Here is a 15,420-nt window from a genome sequence, read left to right as displayed (position 1 = left end):
AAACACCTGGAGGTCAGGTGGAGCTCTGCGACACCAAGCATGCTTTCAGGGTGGAGAAATCTTGGCTCCTTAAACCCCTCCTTCAGAACGTCAAAAACAGGCATGATGGACCACAAAAGTACTACCAGAATTTTGTCACATTTTGCAACAAATTTGTCAGCAAAAAAGTATGTGTTCAACATAAAATTCTCCTAAATATTTGACCAGATTTTTCTCTTTTTTCGATCTGGAGTCGCAAAAACTTTATGGGATTAAAACTCTGTGAAGGCTTTTAAATGCAGGAAATTGTCATTTAAAAATGTATTAAAAATGTATTAATTTCATTTATTTAATCAAATAATCAAAAATTCCAAAAGTGGATGAAGATTGTGACCTGCCCAGCGTATTTTCAACATCACAAATATCTTTTTTTTCAAACTCCTATTTTTCGTCTGCTACTGATTCACAGTGATTTGAATAAAGAAATACTCAAAAATGCCATTTTAAGCTTAATTTTCTCTATAAATGCCCTCTATCATCATAAAAATGCCACAAGAACATCCTAAAAACACCAAAAACATCATCAGAACTGGTCTTTAAATGATAAAAAGCACCCCTTAAAAGTTAAGGTAATTACTTCAATCAATATTTGCTTTTACTTATAAAAATGTGAATATTTTTTTCATTAAATCCAAAAATGTTCTTAATTCTTTTAGGATGAAATCACATCTCTTATGATGCGTCTCAGAGTTTCACACGCTCCCCCTCCACAGCTGTGCTTCCTCTCCTGGGTTCAAAGCGTGTTTCCATAAAGCCATGAAACAACATCAGCAGCAACAATCGTCCCACGTCGTTTTATGTTTTGTTTGTTTGACCTGAAAAACTTCACCCAGTTCCACGCGGACCAATCGGCTCCTGTCGGGAGGCCCGGAACCATCTCAGACTCAGCGGGAACTTCTGAAAAGCTTTTATTGTGAAGGAGAAAAAAACAAACAAACTGCATCTTTGAAGACAATTTATCAGAATGCGAGTTCTGTTTTCAGTAGGTCAACAAATAAAATGAATTAAACTATTTTAATCTGAGCTAAATTGATATTTACAGTGAATTTCTTTGTAGCAAATTAAAAAAACTACAGATTGTGTTTCGTTTTCCATCACTTTCCTTTTGTGTTTTCATTTTAACTGTCTGAGCTGTGAAAAAAAGTCCAGCTTTTACCTCCACATGACTGATTTTTATTCTTTTCCACCAATAATCTTCAAACCTACTGTCACATTTCTGAGAGCAAACTTGTGTCAATGCAAACTTCGCTGATAAAAATCTTCCTTTTTCAGCTGTCAGATCCTGTCAGAGAAACATGAATGTTCTCTTTGCAAAGAGTTCTTCATCCGACCCCCTCCCAAAACCGGTTTTAGTTCCCACACTTCAGCAGCTGCCTGAATGAAGCCACCGTTGGGCGCCAAGTGATGCGGCTGAAGTGGAGAAAAGCCGTTTTTTGAGTCTGTCAGCAGAATGAGCAGCAGACACACACGTGCACATGGCTGCCATACACAATAACATCCATTTGAATAACCACTTAGTGTCAATGGATTATTCCAGGAAGCACCGACTCAAAAAAATAGACTTTGGTGCAGAAAAGCAGCAAAGTTTAGCACCATCCCAAACATTGCGGTTAATCCCACAACATCTGTCTTTAACTTTGAAATAATGGTCTATGTTTCGTTCAGCTCACGTTGATTGCTGATTGTTGCCCTGGTTCTGTGCGCTTTCGAGAAAGGAGTAAATTAAACATTTTCTTTTATTTTAGTGATTATGGTTTCAAATTTAAAAATAAAATACTTGTGATTTTTTACTACTTTTGAAGCCAGGTTCTGTCCGCGGAACAACACAACGTCACGCTTAAAGGGACGTTTAAACACAAAATCTTCAACATACTGTAGCTTTAACACGATGAACGTAATTCCGGGGAGATTCTGAAGGAGAAAAGCGGCTGCTGGACAGCTAACTGCTGGCGGGAAAGCAGAGCGGGCCCCACTGCCCATGGACCAGAAGCCTGGGTTGTAGACCTCACTAGATCTGCCGGGCGCCTGGACAGCAGTGATCGCTATCAGCTCTGCCAGAGCCTTAGCAGCGGAACTCACCAGCTCGCTAAGCTATCCACCTGGCGGCTCGCTAGCGTAGCTCAATGAGCTGGCGATCTGTCCAGTGTGTATCCCGCCTTTGCCCAACAGCAACTGGGACAGTTTCTGGGAACCTAGCGTTCAAAATTGATGGAAGTTCATGACGAAAATCCTTGCATTGAGCGGCCATCTTGAATGTTTATTCCTACCCTTTGAAAACATTACGTGCCCAAAGCTGAGTCTCTGATTGGTTGACGTGCTGCGTCAAGCTCGCCACGCCGTGCCTGCCGCTGAAACGGTGCAGCGGCAGATTGCATCTTCACATTGACATCGAGTGTGTGTACTGGGCGTGTAGGTGATACGCAAGTGCCTGCAGAACACCCACAAAAATAAACTCATTTTTAACGGTCAAGTTGAGCACCAAGAGCCCAGACTTATTACTTGAACAGCATTAACAGAGAGTGCACAGTGTTTTGGAGAGACCTGAAAAAACCTGTACTACAACATAGTGCTGCCACAGACGATTATTTTAATAGTTGCCTAATCACAGATTATTATTTCTGATTAGTCGACTAATCAGATAACACGCAAAATGGATGTAAAACACATATCTTAACCATCATCAGCTTTGAACTAACTACAAACTAGATATATTTACACTAGCATTATCTGCGATGATGCTAGTGTGAATGTTGTAAGCTAAATTTGTCAGCTGAAGATGCTGAAATTGATAGCTAAAATTGCTGAAGCTGATAGCAGCTAAAATATTAGTTAGATGACAAATTAGCCCAAAAAAAACCAAAAAAAAAATGGGCTAAAATAGCTAAAACAGCTAGCATGCTGCTAAAATATTAGTTAAACTCCAACTTAGCCTAAATAACCATAATTAATGCCAAAATAGTCAGAAAGCTATAAGAATGCTATTATAACTTTCAACTTTACCACACTCTGACTCCATATAATGCAAAGTAACGACTAATTGACTATTAAATTAGTCGCCGACTATTTTAATAGTCGATTAGTCGACTAATCGGGGCAGCCCTACTACAACACCTGTGTCTCACCCACTGTACCCTTACCTACACTAGTGTGTTAAGTGTTGGGTATGACCTGTAGCCCACAGCGTGCCCACAGAGCCAAGAAGACTACAAGAGATCACTGAGATCATCTAGAGGTCGTCAAAGAACCAGAACGACAAAAGACTCAACTTTGTTCAAGAAGATATCCTTATGTAAAGAATAAAGTTCAAAGTAAAATGAAAGTCTATTTCCTGGTAAGAACTGAAGTAAAATCCTGATCTTCTCTAGTCAAAGCAGCTTGACTGAGCTGGTCAACACCACTTTTACCAAAGGTGGACCGACGTGGCTCAGATCCAGGTCCTGGCTCGTTTTCTCTGTGTTTTCAGCCTCCTACAAAAGCAAGCACGTCTCACCCTGAATATTCATGGAGAACCCCCTTTTTTCCCCTCTGGGGCTCTCTGAGAGGAAAAACCATGTTCCCCGAGTGCATGTCCTCTTCATCAGACCTTCATCTTCTTAAGGTCCGAACAAAGGAAGTCAAACCGGTCGTAGACAACTTCTAGGTCAAGGGTCAGTGATGGACCAAAGAGGTCTAAGGATGTTTACTGCAACCTGATCTTTGTAGATTTTCTGATCTTCTGCTTCTTCTCACTACCAACACCAACAATGAACACAAAGGAGCTCAGATGAACACTTTAACACCAGAGATCTCACCAGTGACACCTAAATAAAACAAACGGTAAATTTTCGACCGTAAACTTAATCATTGTGACGCGAAGAAAAGCAGCTTTGAAACCAACACAATAAGTACAATCAGCTAATGTGTTAATTGTGTAGACATTTAACTAATGAAGGTCCTTGAGATGCACAACCCCACCACCTACTTTTAGGCAATAAGAACACTTTAAAAATATTGCCAACACTAAGAAAGTCATCGGGGAGAATTGTCAAACATAGAACTGCTCAAGTTTTAACAAATATCGTCCAGACAAAGAAGAAAAGGTTTTTACAGCATTTGCAAGGAAAAACTTTTTCACTTTCTGGAGGTAAAAGTGAAAAAAGTACACAAAAATTAACAGATTTCTACTCCAGTGGCTTCTTTCTTTTCCGTCATCTTAGCAACAAATTTTAAGACTGAAAGGTCGGCGCTTTCTTGCATCCTCTTCCACTTCAGAGACGCAGGAGGAATATAAACACCTCCTCTTCGCTTATCCTCAGGGTTTACATTGAATGAGTCTCTAAGGACAGAAAAAAAGGCGGGGCCAATCAAAGTCCCCCAGCTCCCCCTTCCTCGTGAGCTACTTAGTAACCGTGTTGGTGGTGCACGGCCTCCGATCTGTTTTCTCTTGTGCGAGCTGCTGGTCTTCAGAGAGCCTGCCAGAGAAACAGCCTGTGAGGAGGAGGAGGAGGAGGAGGAGGAGGAGGAGGAAGAGGAGGAGTTCTCTACGTCCAAACTCCAACACAATGTGGGGGCGATGAAGCAACCACATTTTTATTGGTGGAAAAATGGAAACACCCAGCCACTTCTCCCATCTCCCCGCCTCTTTTCAGGCTCTCTAGAATCAACAGAGGAACCGACTCCACACAAGAAAACTGGGTCCAGATCAGCTCAAGATGCATACCACACCATAATCCTACCCCCACACCTAAACTTGTCACCATTCAATCAAAAAAGTAACGATCTCCTGCAAACCCCCAAAGTCTTCCATGAACGGTAGGCTTTAGCGATGGTACATGCTGTCCATCGTCGGGTGTCTGGTCATTAGTTTGTATGCGCCTAGGCCACCGCCCACACTAAAAAGTCAGTTTTTGTGCGTCCATAACAATGACTGCACTACACGTGTCAAATAATGATTGTGTCCGAATTCCCCTCGCAATCACTATATACTGCGGTCGCCATTTTTAGTGTTGTCCAAATCTACTAATTCCAAATGGAGTTCACTCGAAATTTCCCAGAAGTCTTTGCGAAAAACTAGCGTACGTTGATGGTCACTAGTTTAGCGGATATAGACCACAATGCATTGCAGTGGAACAATTTCGAACAAAAAAACATGTTTAAATACAATATTCGAATAAACCATCCACATTTTCACCATCAGAACACAGTGGAGTCATAGATAAAGGCTGTGAAATTGTCGTTTTTATTCAATTCTCACTTCGTGAAATTGGTGACGTCATATCCGGTTTTTAGAAAAATTAAAGAAAAGTAGTTTAAAATCCAGTGCACTATATAGTCCTGCACTAATAGTAGTTGGGGGGGGGGGGATTCGGAAATAACCAATGGGTTAGCACACGTCTCAAAGTCAAAGCCCGGGGGCCTTCAGGTAATTATATTCGGCCCTCAAGATAATTTTATTTTTTTGTTATTGATGTATCGATGTTATCTTGCTCTTAATTCTAACTTGTATAATTTTGACAAAATATATTTTTATGGAGAGTAAAATATTGAGAGTTATATAAGTTAATTTATTCATGAATAATATTTTTACCTGTTTATATTCATAGTAATGTTAAAATTTTAGGTTTTTAAAGTTTTGAAAATGCAGTTTTCGTCTGTGACCTAAGGTGTGTTTTGGATTCTGCCCCCCTGTGCGATTGACTTTGACCCCCTGGGTTAGCCTCATTTGGGCGGTCCTTGCTGATGACGGTAGTAGAATGAGCGTAGTCAAGAGGTGTGTTGTTGATTTGTGTATTTAACACTTTGTTTTTGCCTGTTTTTACAACCTCAACTGCTTTGTTCAGTAAAATAGAGGTTCTTCATGATTCATCTTTGGCAGATGTGATGGTACCAAACAACCGTCCTTCTGATTGGCTAAAGAGAGTCAGCATTGCTCCAATAGCTGCCACTCATGGGTTCACGTATGTAAAGCAGCACGAAGCGCCGTTTTATAAAGGTTCAAGTTGATGAAAACTGTTTTGAGAACAATCCTGTTCAGGACATTTTCTGAAAACAGACTCAATTTGTTTTCCTTTGCATTTCAAACCAGAGCTTTAGCTCCAGGTTTGACTACCGGAACTCTGCTTTGTTGACGCAATAATCATAATTCCAACAGATTCTGAAGCAGAGAAAAGCAGCTTTTAAAAGTCTAATTAGTTGTCACGCACATTGGTGTGTGAAGTTTCTTCTCTGCATTTGACCTATCCCCCGGGGGAGCGGTAAGCTGCAGACACAGCGGCTCTCGGTAAACTATTTGGTGATTTAACCTCCAATCCAGCCCCTTAATGCTGAATGTCAAGCAGGGAGGCAATGAGTGTTTGGTATGACTCGACCTGGATTTGAGCTCACCACCTTCCAGTCTCAGGGTTGACACTCAACCACAAGGCCACCGAGCTGGTTATTATATTGTTTGGATGCACCTGGTTGCCCATGGAAACCCATTCTATGAATCTCTCTGCACTGTTTTGAGTTGATCTGGTTAACTTCTAGCTAATTAAAGTTCAATTTTTCTCCGCTAAAGATGAGCACAAAATAAACTTTCTCAGCTAAAGACCAAAATCAAACTTTAACCTGACTTGTGATCCAAGCTCTGATGGTCAACCGGAGCAGGACGGAGACTGCTGCTCCATCTGAAGATGTAGAACATTAAGGAACTTTCTGAATTTAACTTATACAAACCAAATCTTTTCATGTTGCTTTTGTTCATTGCACTTTATTGCATAGTTTTTAAGTATGTGTTGTAAATAGCTGTTTTGGGATATTATTGCTACCTCTTTCTCGCCTGAGCTTTAAAGTAGGTAATACTACCCAAAAGTAACTAGAAAAGTAAATAGATAACTGCAAATATTCTATTGATATAATGACAAAGGAGGGAAAAAAACTGCTTTTTATTTGTTGGGATTTTTTAATTACAGCTGTGCCCTTTCTTGCTCATTTGCACAAAAAACAAAATAATTTATCAGTTTATTCATCGCTATAATCACTTATAAAGTGTTAAAATAGGTTTTGAATGTATTTTAATGCAGCAGTCTAAAACTGGTTTAATGTCAGACAATATTTTCATGAACCCGCATGTACAAAGCTGAAGTTGGCTTCCAAATTTTTTAGCTCCAGGGTTCCAGAAAATCTATTCTTCAAATGAAAAAGGTCCAACTAAAAAGATTAAAAAGAGATGTCTGGGGATGTTTTATAAAGAAAGAAGATTCAAAAAAATTAAGTTGTTAATTTGTAAAAGTTGGTATACATTTGTGAAAACTTATTAAAGGCGTAATTAAGGTTTTTTTTTTTTTTTGTTACACCAAATGCCATTTTACAAATGAAATATTGGAGATTAAAGATAATCCTTAAGGGCAAAAAGAATAACATTTTTTTTGAGTAAATATTGACTTATTGGGCATTTCTTGAAAACTATTTGCTAAAGTAAATATATATATAATGTAATAAATCTGCTGTCTGTTTAAACTTTCTTTGTACTTTACATTTGATATAAAATCCATTAACGTGTGATGAAGTTTAATCTCAACTTTACCCTTAACCTTCAAAAAGGAAGCTAGAAATCAGATGCTAATGTCTAAAGTGCAGTGAATATTTTTTTTTTAAAGATAAAAACTGGCATTTTTTTAATATAATAACTAAACACGAATCTGCTGTGTTTTTAATTATCTTAGCAACATCCTCGAAACATTAGAGTCGGTAGCCAAATTTATTGAAAAGGAAAATTGGGAAGTGGGAACAACTGTCGGAATCGTTCCATATTTGGAGTAGACCTCCAACTTTTGCCCTATTGTGCTGAAAAAAAAAGCCTTTTCATGCCACACATTACTAAAAGATTCCACTGGAATGACACTAATTGCATAAACGATTGAAGAGTTATAGTGAACAAATGAAAGTAGCACTGGAGATACATTGGAGCTGTGGTGTCATTGGGTTAAATCAATGGCAAACGTATTTAAGACCGTGGAGAACAACTTGACATGCATCAAAAGCGAGTCAAGAGAAAATCTGGTCATTTTTCAAAATAAAATGTCCTTTAGTTGATACATAAAACAGAAGTGAAATGATGTGTTTTCATTTTTTTCTGTGGCCCAGTGACCAATGGACTGATACTGTTTTATCCCCATAGAGTTAAAGACAAAAGAATAAAAAGTACATCCGTTTCTCCATGGAACACACCCGTATTATTGCTTTGGCTAAATCGCAATGTTTAAATCAGACAATTTATTGTGGTAAGGACTCCATTTTTAAGCAGAATTTATTTATTATTTATGGATCGTCCCTACATCGGACCCGGTTCTTGTAGGCCCTGACAAAGGCATAAGATGTGGTTCCATCAAGCACACAAGAGGTGAAATACTGGCAAGAAACGGGTCCTTGTGAATGAGAAAGACCTTTTGCTATAAAGGTGAGCAGAAAAGCTCCGCCCCCCTCGTAAACCCCCCCTGCAGGCTCCATTAGTGATTGCGTAATGATGGGAAGATGGACCGAGTGGCCCCTGAAGGGCTCACAGTGGCTTCACATCAACAAACACATCATTCTTAGACGCTGATAAAAATAAAAGAAGTTTCAGGAGGTCCATCAGAACCAAACAGATCTACGGACCTTCAGGTGTTTCGGGACGTCAAAACTCAACAGAGATTGATCCAAAGTGAATTTGTTGATCCTCCAACACCATTTCCAGACAACTACATGTTCCACTTCCAAATAAATGTAGACAGTTTAAAGCTACATTTGGACCAGGCATGTGATGCGTGTTCAAGAGGGGCTTCTTGAACCGGATATTACCCAATACGAGCTCATGTACTCACACTAGGAAGACGCTTGATACGAAATCTCAGACTAGTGCAAATATTAACTTCTCCTTCCTGATCACTTTTTAACCGTTTGTCAGTTCCGTGTTTGTCACAACCGAATCAGAGTTCCTGATTGGTCAATTTAACTTTGAACAGGCGTTCAATGGATGTACGTTTTGTCTATAGAGTCTGACGACTAAGTGACATGCGAACGACACACCACGTTTATACCAGAAAAGTGTTGCGCGATCAAGAATACGATATTTGCTGTTTCATGATTGCGCATGTACCTGTTGGTGTAAACGTGGACTCAAGCCGCTTTTTTTCTATTGTTTACTAGCGAAATGTTGTTGCGAAATGTATTAATGTCTTAACGCAAATATTGCAGACTTTTTCTTTCACAAGTCTTTTGATAAGTGAAAGACTTGATGTCATAGTTCCGCAGTCACTGTGTCCTCGCTTAGAGACACGTGAACGACACACTGTTCACACCAAGCATGTGTTGCACGATCAAGAAACACGCTATAAGCTGTTTCGTGAATGCACATTTAGCCTTTGGTGTGAACGTAGCGTCAAGTAGAGACTTTTTTCTTTTTTTGTTATTCTATTGCGTACTAACGAGTGTCCGACATCTACAGTTGAACGAGGGTTGTTGCGAAATCTTGGTCCGGACTTTATTCTTTCACGGCTCTTTTCTTAGATACATGAAAATGTGTCATAATTCCTTCCGGGTAAAAAACGCATTTACAAATATTTCCTCCATGATGACTTTTAAATCGGTTGGAACTTTGGTGTTTTGAAAAGGACGATACTCATACAAAATTCTAGTCCCTGATTGGTCCAAGATCAGCTGGTGGACTTTGATCTGGCATTCAATGATTGCCCAGTTTGTATGTAGAGTCAAGGTCTGGGGGCCAAATCCGGCCCTCCAGATCATTTTATTTTATTGTTATCAATGGCCAGATGTTATCTTGCGCTTATTTCTAATTTGTATAATTTTTAAGATATATGTTTTTATGGAGAATAAAATATTAAATTTTAGCTAACGTTTAAGTTGATTTATTCTGAAATAATATCCTTGCTGGTTTTTATTCTTAGTAATGTTAAAGAAAATACATTTTTAAAGTTTTCAGAATTTTAAAAATTTAGTTTTAGTGAGTTTAATAAATGTTTATCCCGTCCGGCCTGAGATCTAAGGTGTGTTCTGGCCCCCTGTGGGATTGAGTTTGACCCCCCTGTCTAAGAAGAACCAGAAATGGAGCAGAACATCAGACTGTTATTCCGATGAGGCCAGCACAGGTCAGGAGGTTTGGTTAAGAAGATCCTGCACAACAAGACTGGAGGTCGGGAACAGTAAAGGATTTTTCAGCAGTTATTCAACGATTTACAAACTTGAAAACCTGAGAAGGTCAAGCTGCTTTCTTCAGCTGCTGTCGTTTCACAACCATACAGAGCAGAAGGAGGAACTGAAGGTCTTTTCATTCCAGGTCTGCATTCCTGAATCTGGATCTACAAACACCAGGAGTTTTAAAGATGGAGAACTTCTCCTCCTCAGTCTAATAATCACAGGTGAGCTGCGTCTTTCTGGCAACTGATGAAGAAGAACTGAGTTCTTCACCTGCAGGTATGAAACTGGTGACGTCAGACGGTGAGCTGACCCGCGGTTTGGGTCTTCCACCTGTGAAGGTTGAACTTTTTCAGACCGTCTTTGCTTTTTCGCGCCGACGGAGCTGCGCGTGCGCGGCCGGGAGAACTCACCGTGTCCCCGCAGAGGAAGACGCTCAGCGCGACGGTCAGCACGATCCACGCGCTCCTCATGGCTCCTTCGCACGGCTCCAACAGCCTTCCTTCCCCTCCTCTTCCTCCCGCAGCTCGGAGACGTGTTGCGCCGGAGGGGGGGTTACTCCTCCTCCTTCTCCTCCTGCCCCTCCGCAAACCTGGCTGAATTCACGCAAACAAGCGCGCGGCGCCCCCGGCTGCTGAAATCCCCGCGAGGACACGTCGCTTGCTCTGAGGACAAGCACAGACTGACTGACTGACTGAAGAGCGGGCGCTCCAGTGAGCGCGTGCGCTCCTCTTCACCGAGTCACCGCGAGACACCGGGAGAACTCGCGCCAAAGTGGCACAAACAAAGACGTCCAGAGCGCCGCGCGGCCGTTACCGGGGGGAGTCACGCTCTGACGCGGCAGTCTGAGCGTGGGCGAGCTGGTCCTCCGGAGCGGAGTCAGCTGATCGTCAGCTGCGCACAGAGGCGCGCGCTCGTGTGGGGTCTGAGTTTAGAGTCACGCGGGCAAAGGCTCCCCCTGCTGGCACAAGTTGGGATACATAGACCATATATTTTTACCGACAAAATACATTTTAAAATAATTTAAAAATAATCTAAATAAAATGTTCCAATCGTTTAGTATTAAACTTTTTTTATTTTATCTAAAAAAATATTAAAAGACTTTGGAATCACAGAAATTGTAAAATTTAACACTAAATCTCTACTTTATAATAGTTTAGGATTTTTATTTATTTTTTTTACCAATAAGATAATTTTCAAAGAATGAATCTTTATTAAACATAGAGACAAACAGGTTAAATTTGCTTCTTTATTTCTGTTTTGTGATTTTTTTATGTGTATACATTTCTTTTTAATTTATTTTGTTTATAATTTATACATTTGTTTTAAATAAAATGTTTTATCTCATTGTCTGGGGTTTAACCGTCACTCTGAGTTGGTTTGACCCATGCCTCTGTTTTCAACATCATTGAGCAACATGTCATGAAATTCCGCTTCTGCGCTGATGATACTCTGCAATTTGTCAATGAAACTCAGGTCAAACCTGTCCGTTGGGGGTTTGATCTCGCTCAGCTTCAGCGGCGGGAGGCATTTTTAAAATTCAGAATGCATGAGGTAGTCTCGAGACCTTTATCTAACTTTTGCATGCATTCAAATGTTCATTTTAGAGGCCTAAGCTTCTGCTTATTTCATGAAGTTCTTCAAAAACAAACAAACTTTAGTGGATTATGATTTGTACAACTGTTAAAGAGGAAAAAAGCGTTAAATTGCGTTCCGATTGTGTTTGCTGCTTGATTGGCCTTGCTCGGTTGCGGATGCTTTACTTTTGTTCTCATCTTCATCTGTTGGGGTCACTTAAGGAAGCTCTCCACCTTCATTTCAGAACTTTTCAAAGTCTTCAGGTTCCTTCACAACAGTCTCCCATCCCCCAGCCCTCTGAAGTTCTCAGGCCTCTTCCTCAGGATTTAAGTCTCCTCCTGGTGTCCCAGATTATACGGCCAATTAGGACTCAGGCAAAGCCCCTTCTGTTGCCAGCATGTGCGCGTCTGTGTGTGTGTGAGGCCACACTACGACACGTGATGACCCAGAACACTGACCCACTGAGTGTGTTGAGTGGATTGTGGTCACAAATTTATGTGAGAAAGGGTGTATCACCATGGGAACGAAGAAGTGGACCTGTGGACTCTTAAGCAATAGGGTTTAGAGGGGGGTTTCACACTGCTCTGTTTGGTCTGGACCATGTTTGGCAGGTCTGATCTGATCTGGCTGAAGGAAAGAGGGCAGAAGTTTTATCCAGCAAACCAAAGAGGACCCGCTTTACTAAAGACACTTGTATTTGTTAAATCAGGAAATAGTACACTTAATACATGTTGGCAGCTTTGCATTCATTTAATATACAATGTGAGGATTTTTAGAAAAACCTATAGGAAATTATGGGAAGAAAATACACAGAAATGAGCAAATCATGTCCATTTATCAAATTTGAAACAGGATTGTTTTTTTTGGCAACTTTTCAGTGAGTTCTGAAGGCAAACGCTTGTTTAAACGTTCATGACATGTCAGCTGAGTTTGACTCATCATACTCTGTACTGACCTGACCATCCTACCTTCGGGTTCATGTCACAGAAAACAGTATCCGACCCTCTGAAAGGCCTGTAATCTGTTTGTTTCAGCAGCACTCAATTTCTCCTGTCCGTTCCCTACTCTACAATACATTAATTTAACATCTGCAAAACATGAGAGGTGCAACATTTTTCTTTACTGTATTTTCAACACGATAAACGTCGTTTTTTAATGTGCTGGCTGTTCCCATTAAACCACAGGTCCCCAACCTCTGGGCCACAAACTGGTACCGGTCCGAGGGCCACTTGGTGCTGGGCCAGACAAAAGGCATATGCTAACCAGGGGTCCCCGACCCTAGGGACGCAGACCAGCACAAGTCTGGAACCGAGACATAGACCGGACCTGTCATGGACCAGTACCCTAACCCAGCACCGGTTTTGTGTCTGGTACTGCGTCCCGAGGGTTGGGCACCCATGATTTAATGGGATCAGCCAGCATGACTAAAAATGAGGAGTTGGGGACACCCAAAACGTCAAAAAGTGGCGCGTAGGGGGCCTGAACCATACGTCCATATATGAAGAGTTTGGAGTGAGGATACATTGATATATATGACATAAGCTCAAAAATAAACCATTCATTGACTTTATAATCTGGTGCACCTTATGATATACAGTAGTAAACACTGTTGCTTGCGCTTGTAATCCGTTTTTGATTCATTCTCAGGTTAATTTTTTTAAATAAAGGATCTTAATAAGTTAGTTCTAAGTGTTGTAAGAGTGATATACATTTTACAAGTAGAACCACATAAACAGGTGAGTCTGGTGTAACGTTCTCCTCTTCATTGGGTTTCCATCCGTTCCTCTAGAGGTCTCAGGCTGCTGCGGCAGAACTGACTGAGAGGTTTCCCAAGAATGGAAGAACTGAAAACACAAAAAGCTTTAATTATGATCTTTATCAGAGGAAGATTTCTGCTTTAGCTTTTAGGCTTCTTGGTTATAATGTGCTTCAGCCTAATGGCCTGAAAAAGAGGGAATGTTGTTTTGTATTTAGGTTGTTGTGTTGAACTCTCTGCTAAAGCTGCTCATTGCAGATAAAAGAGGCACACATGAATATTACAAAGGTTGCTAGAAAAACTTCCCATCAACCTCTTGGCTCCTTTAGAAATTCTGGGTAGTGTAGTCAAACCCCGACTGTTTTCATTGAATAACACATCAGAAAAATACATTTTACGTTAAGAAGAGGCAGTTGTTCGCAGAGTCTCTTGACTTGTGCTCCCTAAATTTAACTCTATGACTGATAATAATTTAATGCTTTTTCATTATTTATAAATGTTGAGTAACTTCAGCTCAAATGAGACAAGGTTCCCTCCATTTCCCCCTTGTATTGGAGAGGGAGAGATTCCAGGTGGCTCTTCGTTGTTCCTGTTCTTGGCAGTGGACCTCGCCTCTGGCACGTCTCACATCCCCAGCTGACCCCCAGCCCATCTGGATGAAGCTCATCTGCTACACTAATTAAACATGTAGTTGTAGAGTTAGATAAGCTAATTCTTCTTTAACAGTCCTGGTAAACCGCCTGTCCGTCCTGGGATAGGATCTCTCCCTCATGTGGGCATCCCCAAGGTTTCTTCTTCTTGAATTATAACGTTTGGTGAAATTAGAGTAAAACTGCATCAGAGTTTACAGACAGTAACTTCAATGTTTTTTGAAAAAAAACTATTGAACATGTAAACATTTTAGTGGATGCTGAGAAAAAGCAAATAGGAAGAAATACAGGGGATCATTCGTGGTTAAGGGTTGTACAACCTATTTAGTTTGGGTTAAGGTGGGGTCCCCAAACTACGGCCCGCGGGCCGGATTCGGCCCTCCTCCACATTAGACCCGGGCCGACAAACTGTTTTGGGAAGATTAGAAATTTTTCCAGATTTTAGGAAAATTCTGCATTTAGCTTATATTTCAGCTACATGCTAGTTGTTTTGGCTACTTTAGGCATTTTTTCAGTTTTTAGGCTAATTTGGAGTTTAGCTAATATTTTAGTTTTACACTAGCTGTTTTAGCTAAATTAAACATGTTTCCAGTTTTTTAAGCTAATTCGGCATTTAGCTAATATTTCAGCTGCTCTTTTGGCTAATTTAGACTTTTTCAGTTATTTAGGCTAATTTGTAGTTTAGCATATGCTAGCTGTTTTGCTTAAATCAAATATTTCCCTAGTTTTTTAGTCTAATTTGGCATTTAGCAATGATTTCAGCAACATGTTAGCTGTTTTGGCAAGTTTTGGATTTTTTCAGCTATTTTGAAGTTTAGCTAATATTTCAGCTACATGCTAGCTGTTTTGGCAAATTTAGATTTTTTTTTGGCTAATTTGGCACTTGGCTAATATTTTAGCTGCATGCTGTCTCTTTTGGCAAATTTAGACTTTTTTGTTTTTTAGGCTAATTTGTAGTTTAGCTAATATTTTTGCGTTATGCTAGCTGTTTTGGCTAAATCGAATATTTTCCTAGTTTTTTAGGCTAATTTGGCATTTAGCTAATATTTTAGCTACATGCTTGCTGTTTTTCCTAATTTAGCCTTTTGTCAGGTCTTTCAGCTATTTTGAGTTTAGCTAATATTTTAGTTACATGCTAGCTGTTTTGGATAATTTAGAAACTTCTGTTTTTTGGCTAATTTGGCACTTGGCTAATATTTTAGCTAGCAGTCAGCTTCAGTGTTTTTAGCTCTCAATTTAAGCATCTTC

At 40.2% G+C, this 15,420-nt stretch overlaps 2 protein-coding genes across 2 annotated transcripts in view; both read right to left on the bottom strand.

The window, feature by feature from the left end:
* sdc2 (syndecan 2) overlaps window positions 1–11,173 on the bottom strand; it is a 23,490-nt gene extending 12,317 nt beyond the window's left edge. Inside the window, exons 1-2 of the mRNA XM_036214213.1 lie at window positions 11,005–11,173; window positions 10,602–10,853 (exon numbers count right to left, since the gene is read on the bottom strand). Coding sequence (XP_036070106.1) covers window positions 10,602–10,661 — 60 coding nt within the window. The 5' untranslated portion in view covers window positions 10,662–10,853; window positions 11,005–11,173. The remainder of the gene's footprint in view (window positions 1–10,601; window positions 10,854–11,004) is intronic.
* A 1,320-nt stretch (window positions 11,174–12,493) lies between these two features.
* Window positions 12,494–15,420, bottom strand: part of LOC112162618 (protein phosphatase 1 regulatory subunit 36) — a 12,242-nt gene continuing 9,315 nt past the window's right edge. Inside the window, exon 11 of the mRNA XM_024298449.2 lies at window positions 12,494–13,610. Coding sequence (XP_024154217.1) covers window positions 13,529–13,610 — 82 coding nt within the window. The 3' untranslated portion in view covers window positions 12,494–13,528. The remainder of the gene's footprint in view (window positions 13,611–15,420) is intronic.

Source organism: Oryzias melastigma, linkage group LG11 (genome assembly GCF_002922805.2).
Source record: "Oryzias melastigma strain HK-1 linkage group LG11, ASM292280v2, whole genome shotgun sequence".
NCBI classification, from domain to species: Eukaryota; Metazoa; Chordata; class Actinopteri; order Beloniformes; family Adrianichthyidae; genus Oryzias; species Oryzias melastigma.
Note: the sequence above shows the minus strand (reverse complement) of the source record. Positions and strands in the feature narration are given on the sequence as shown.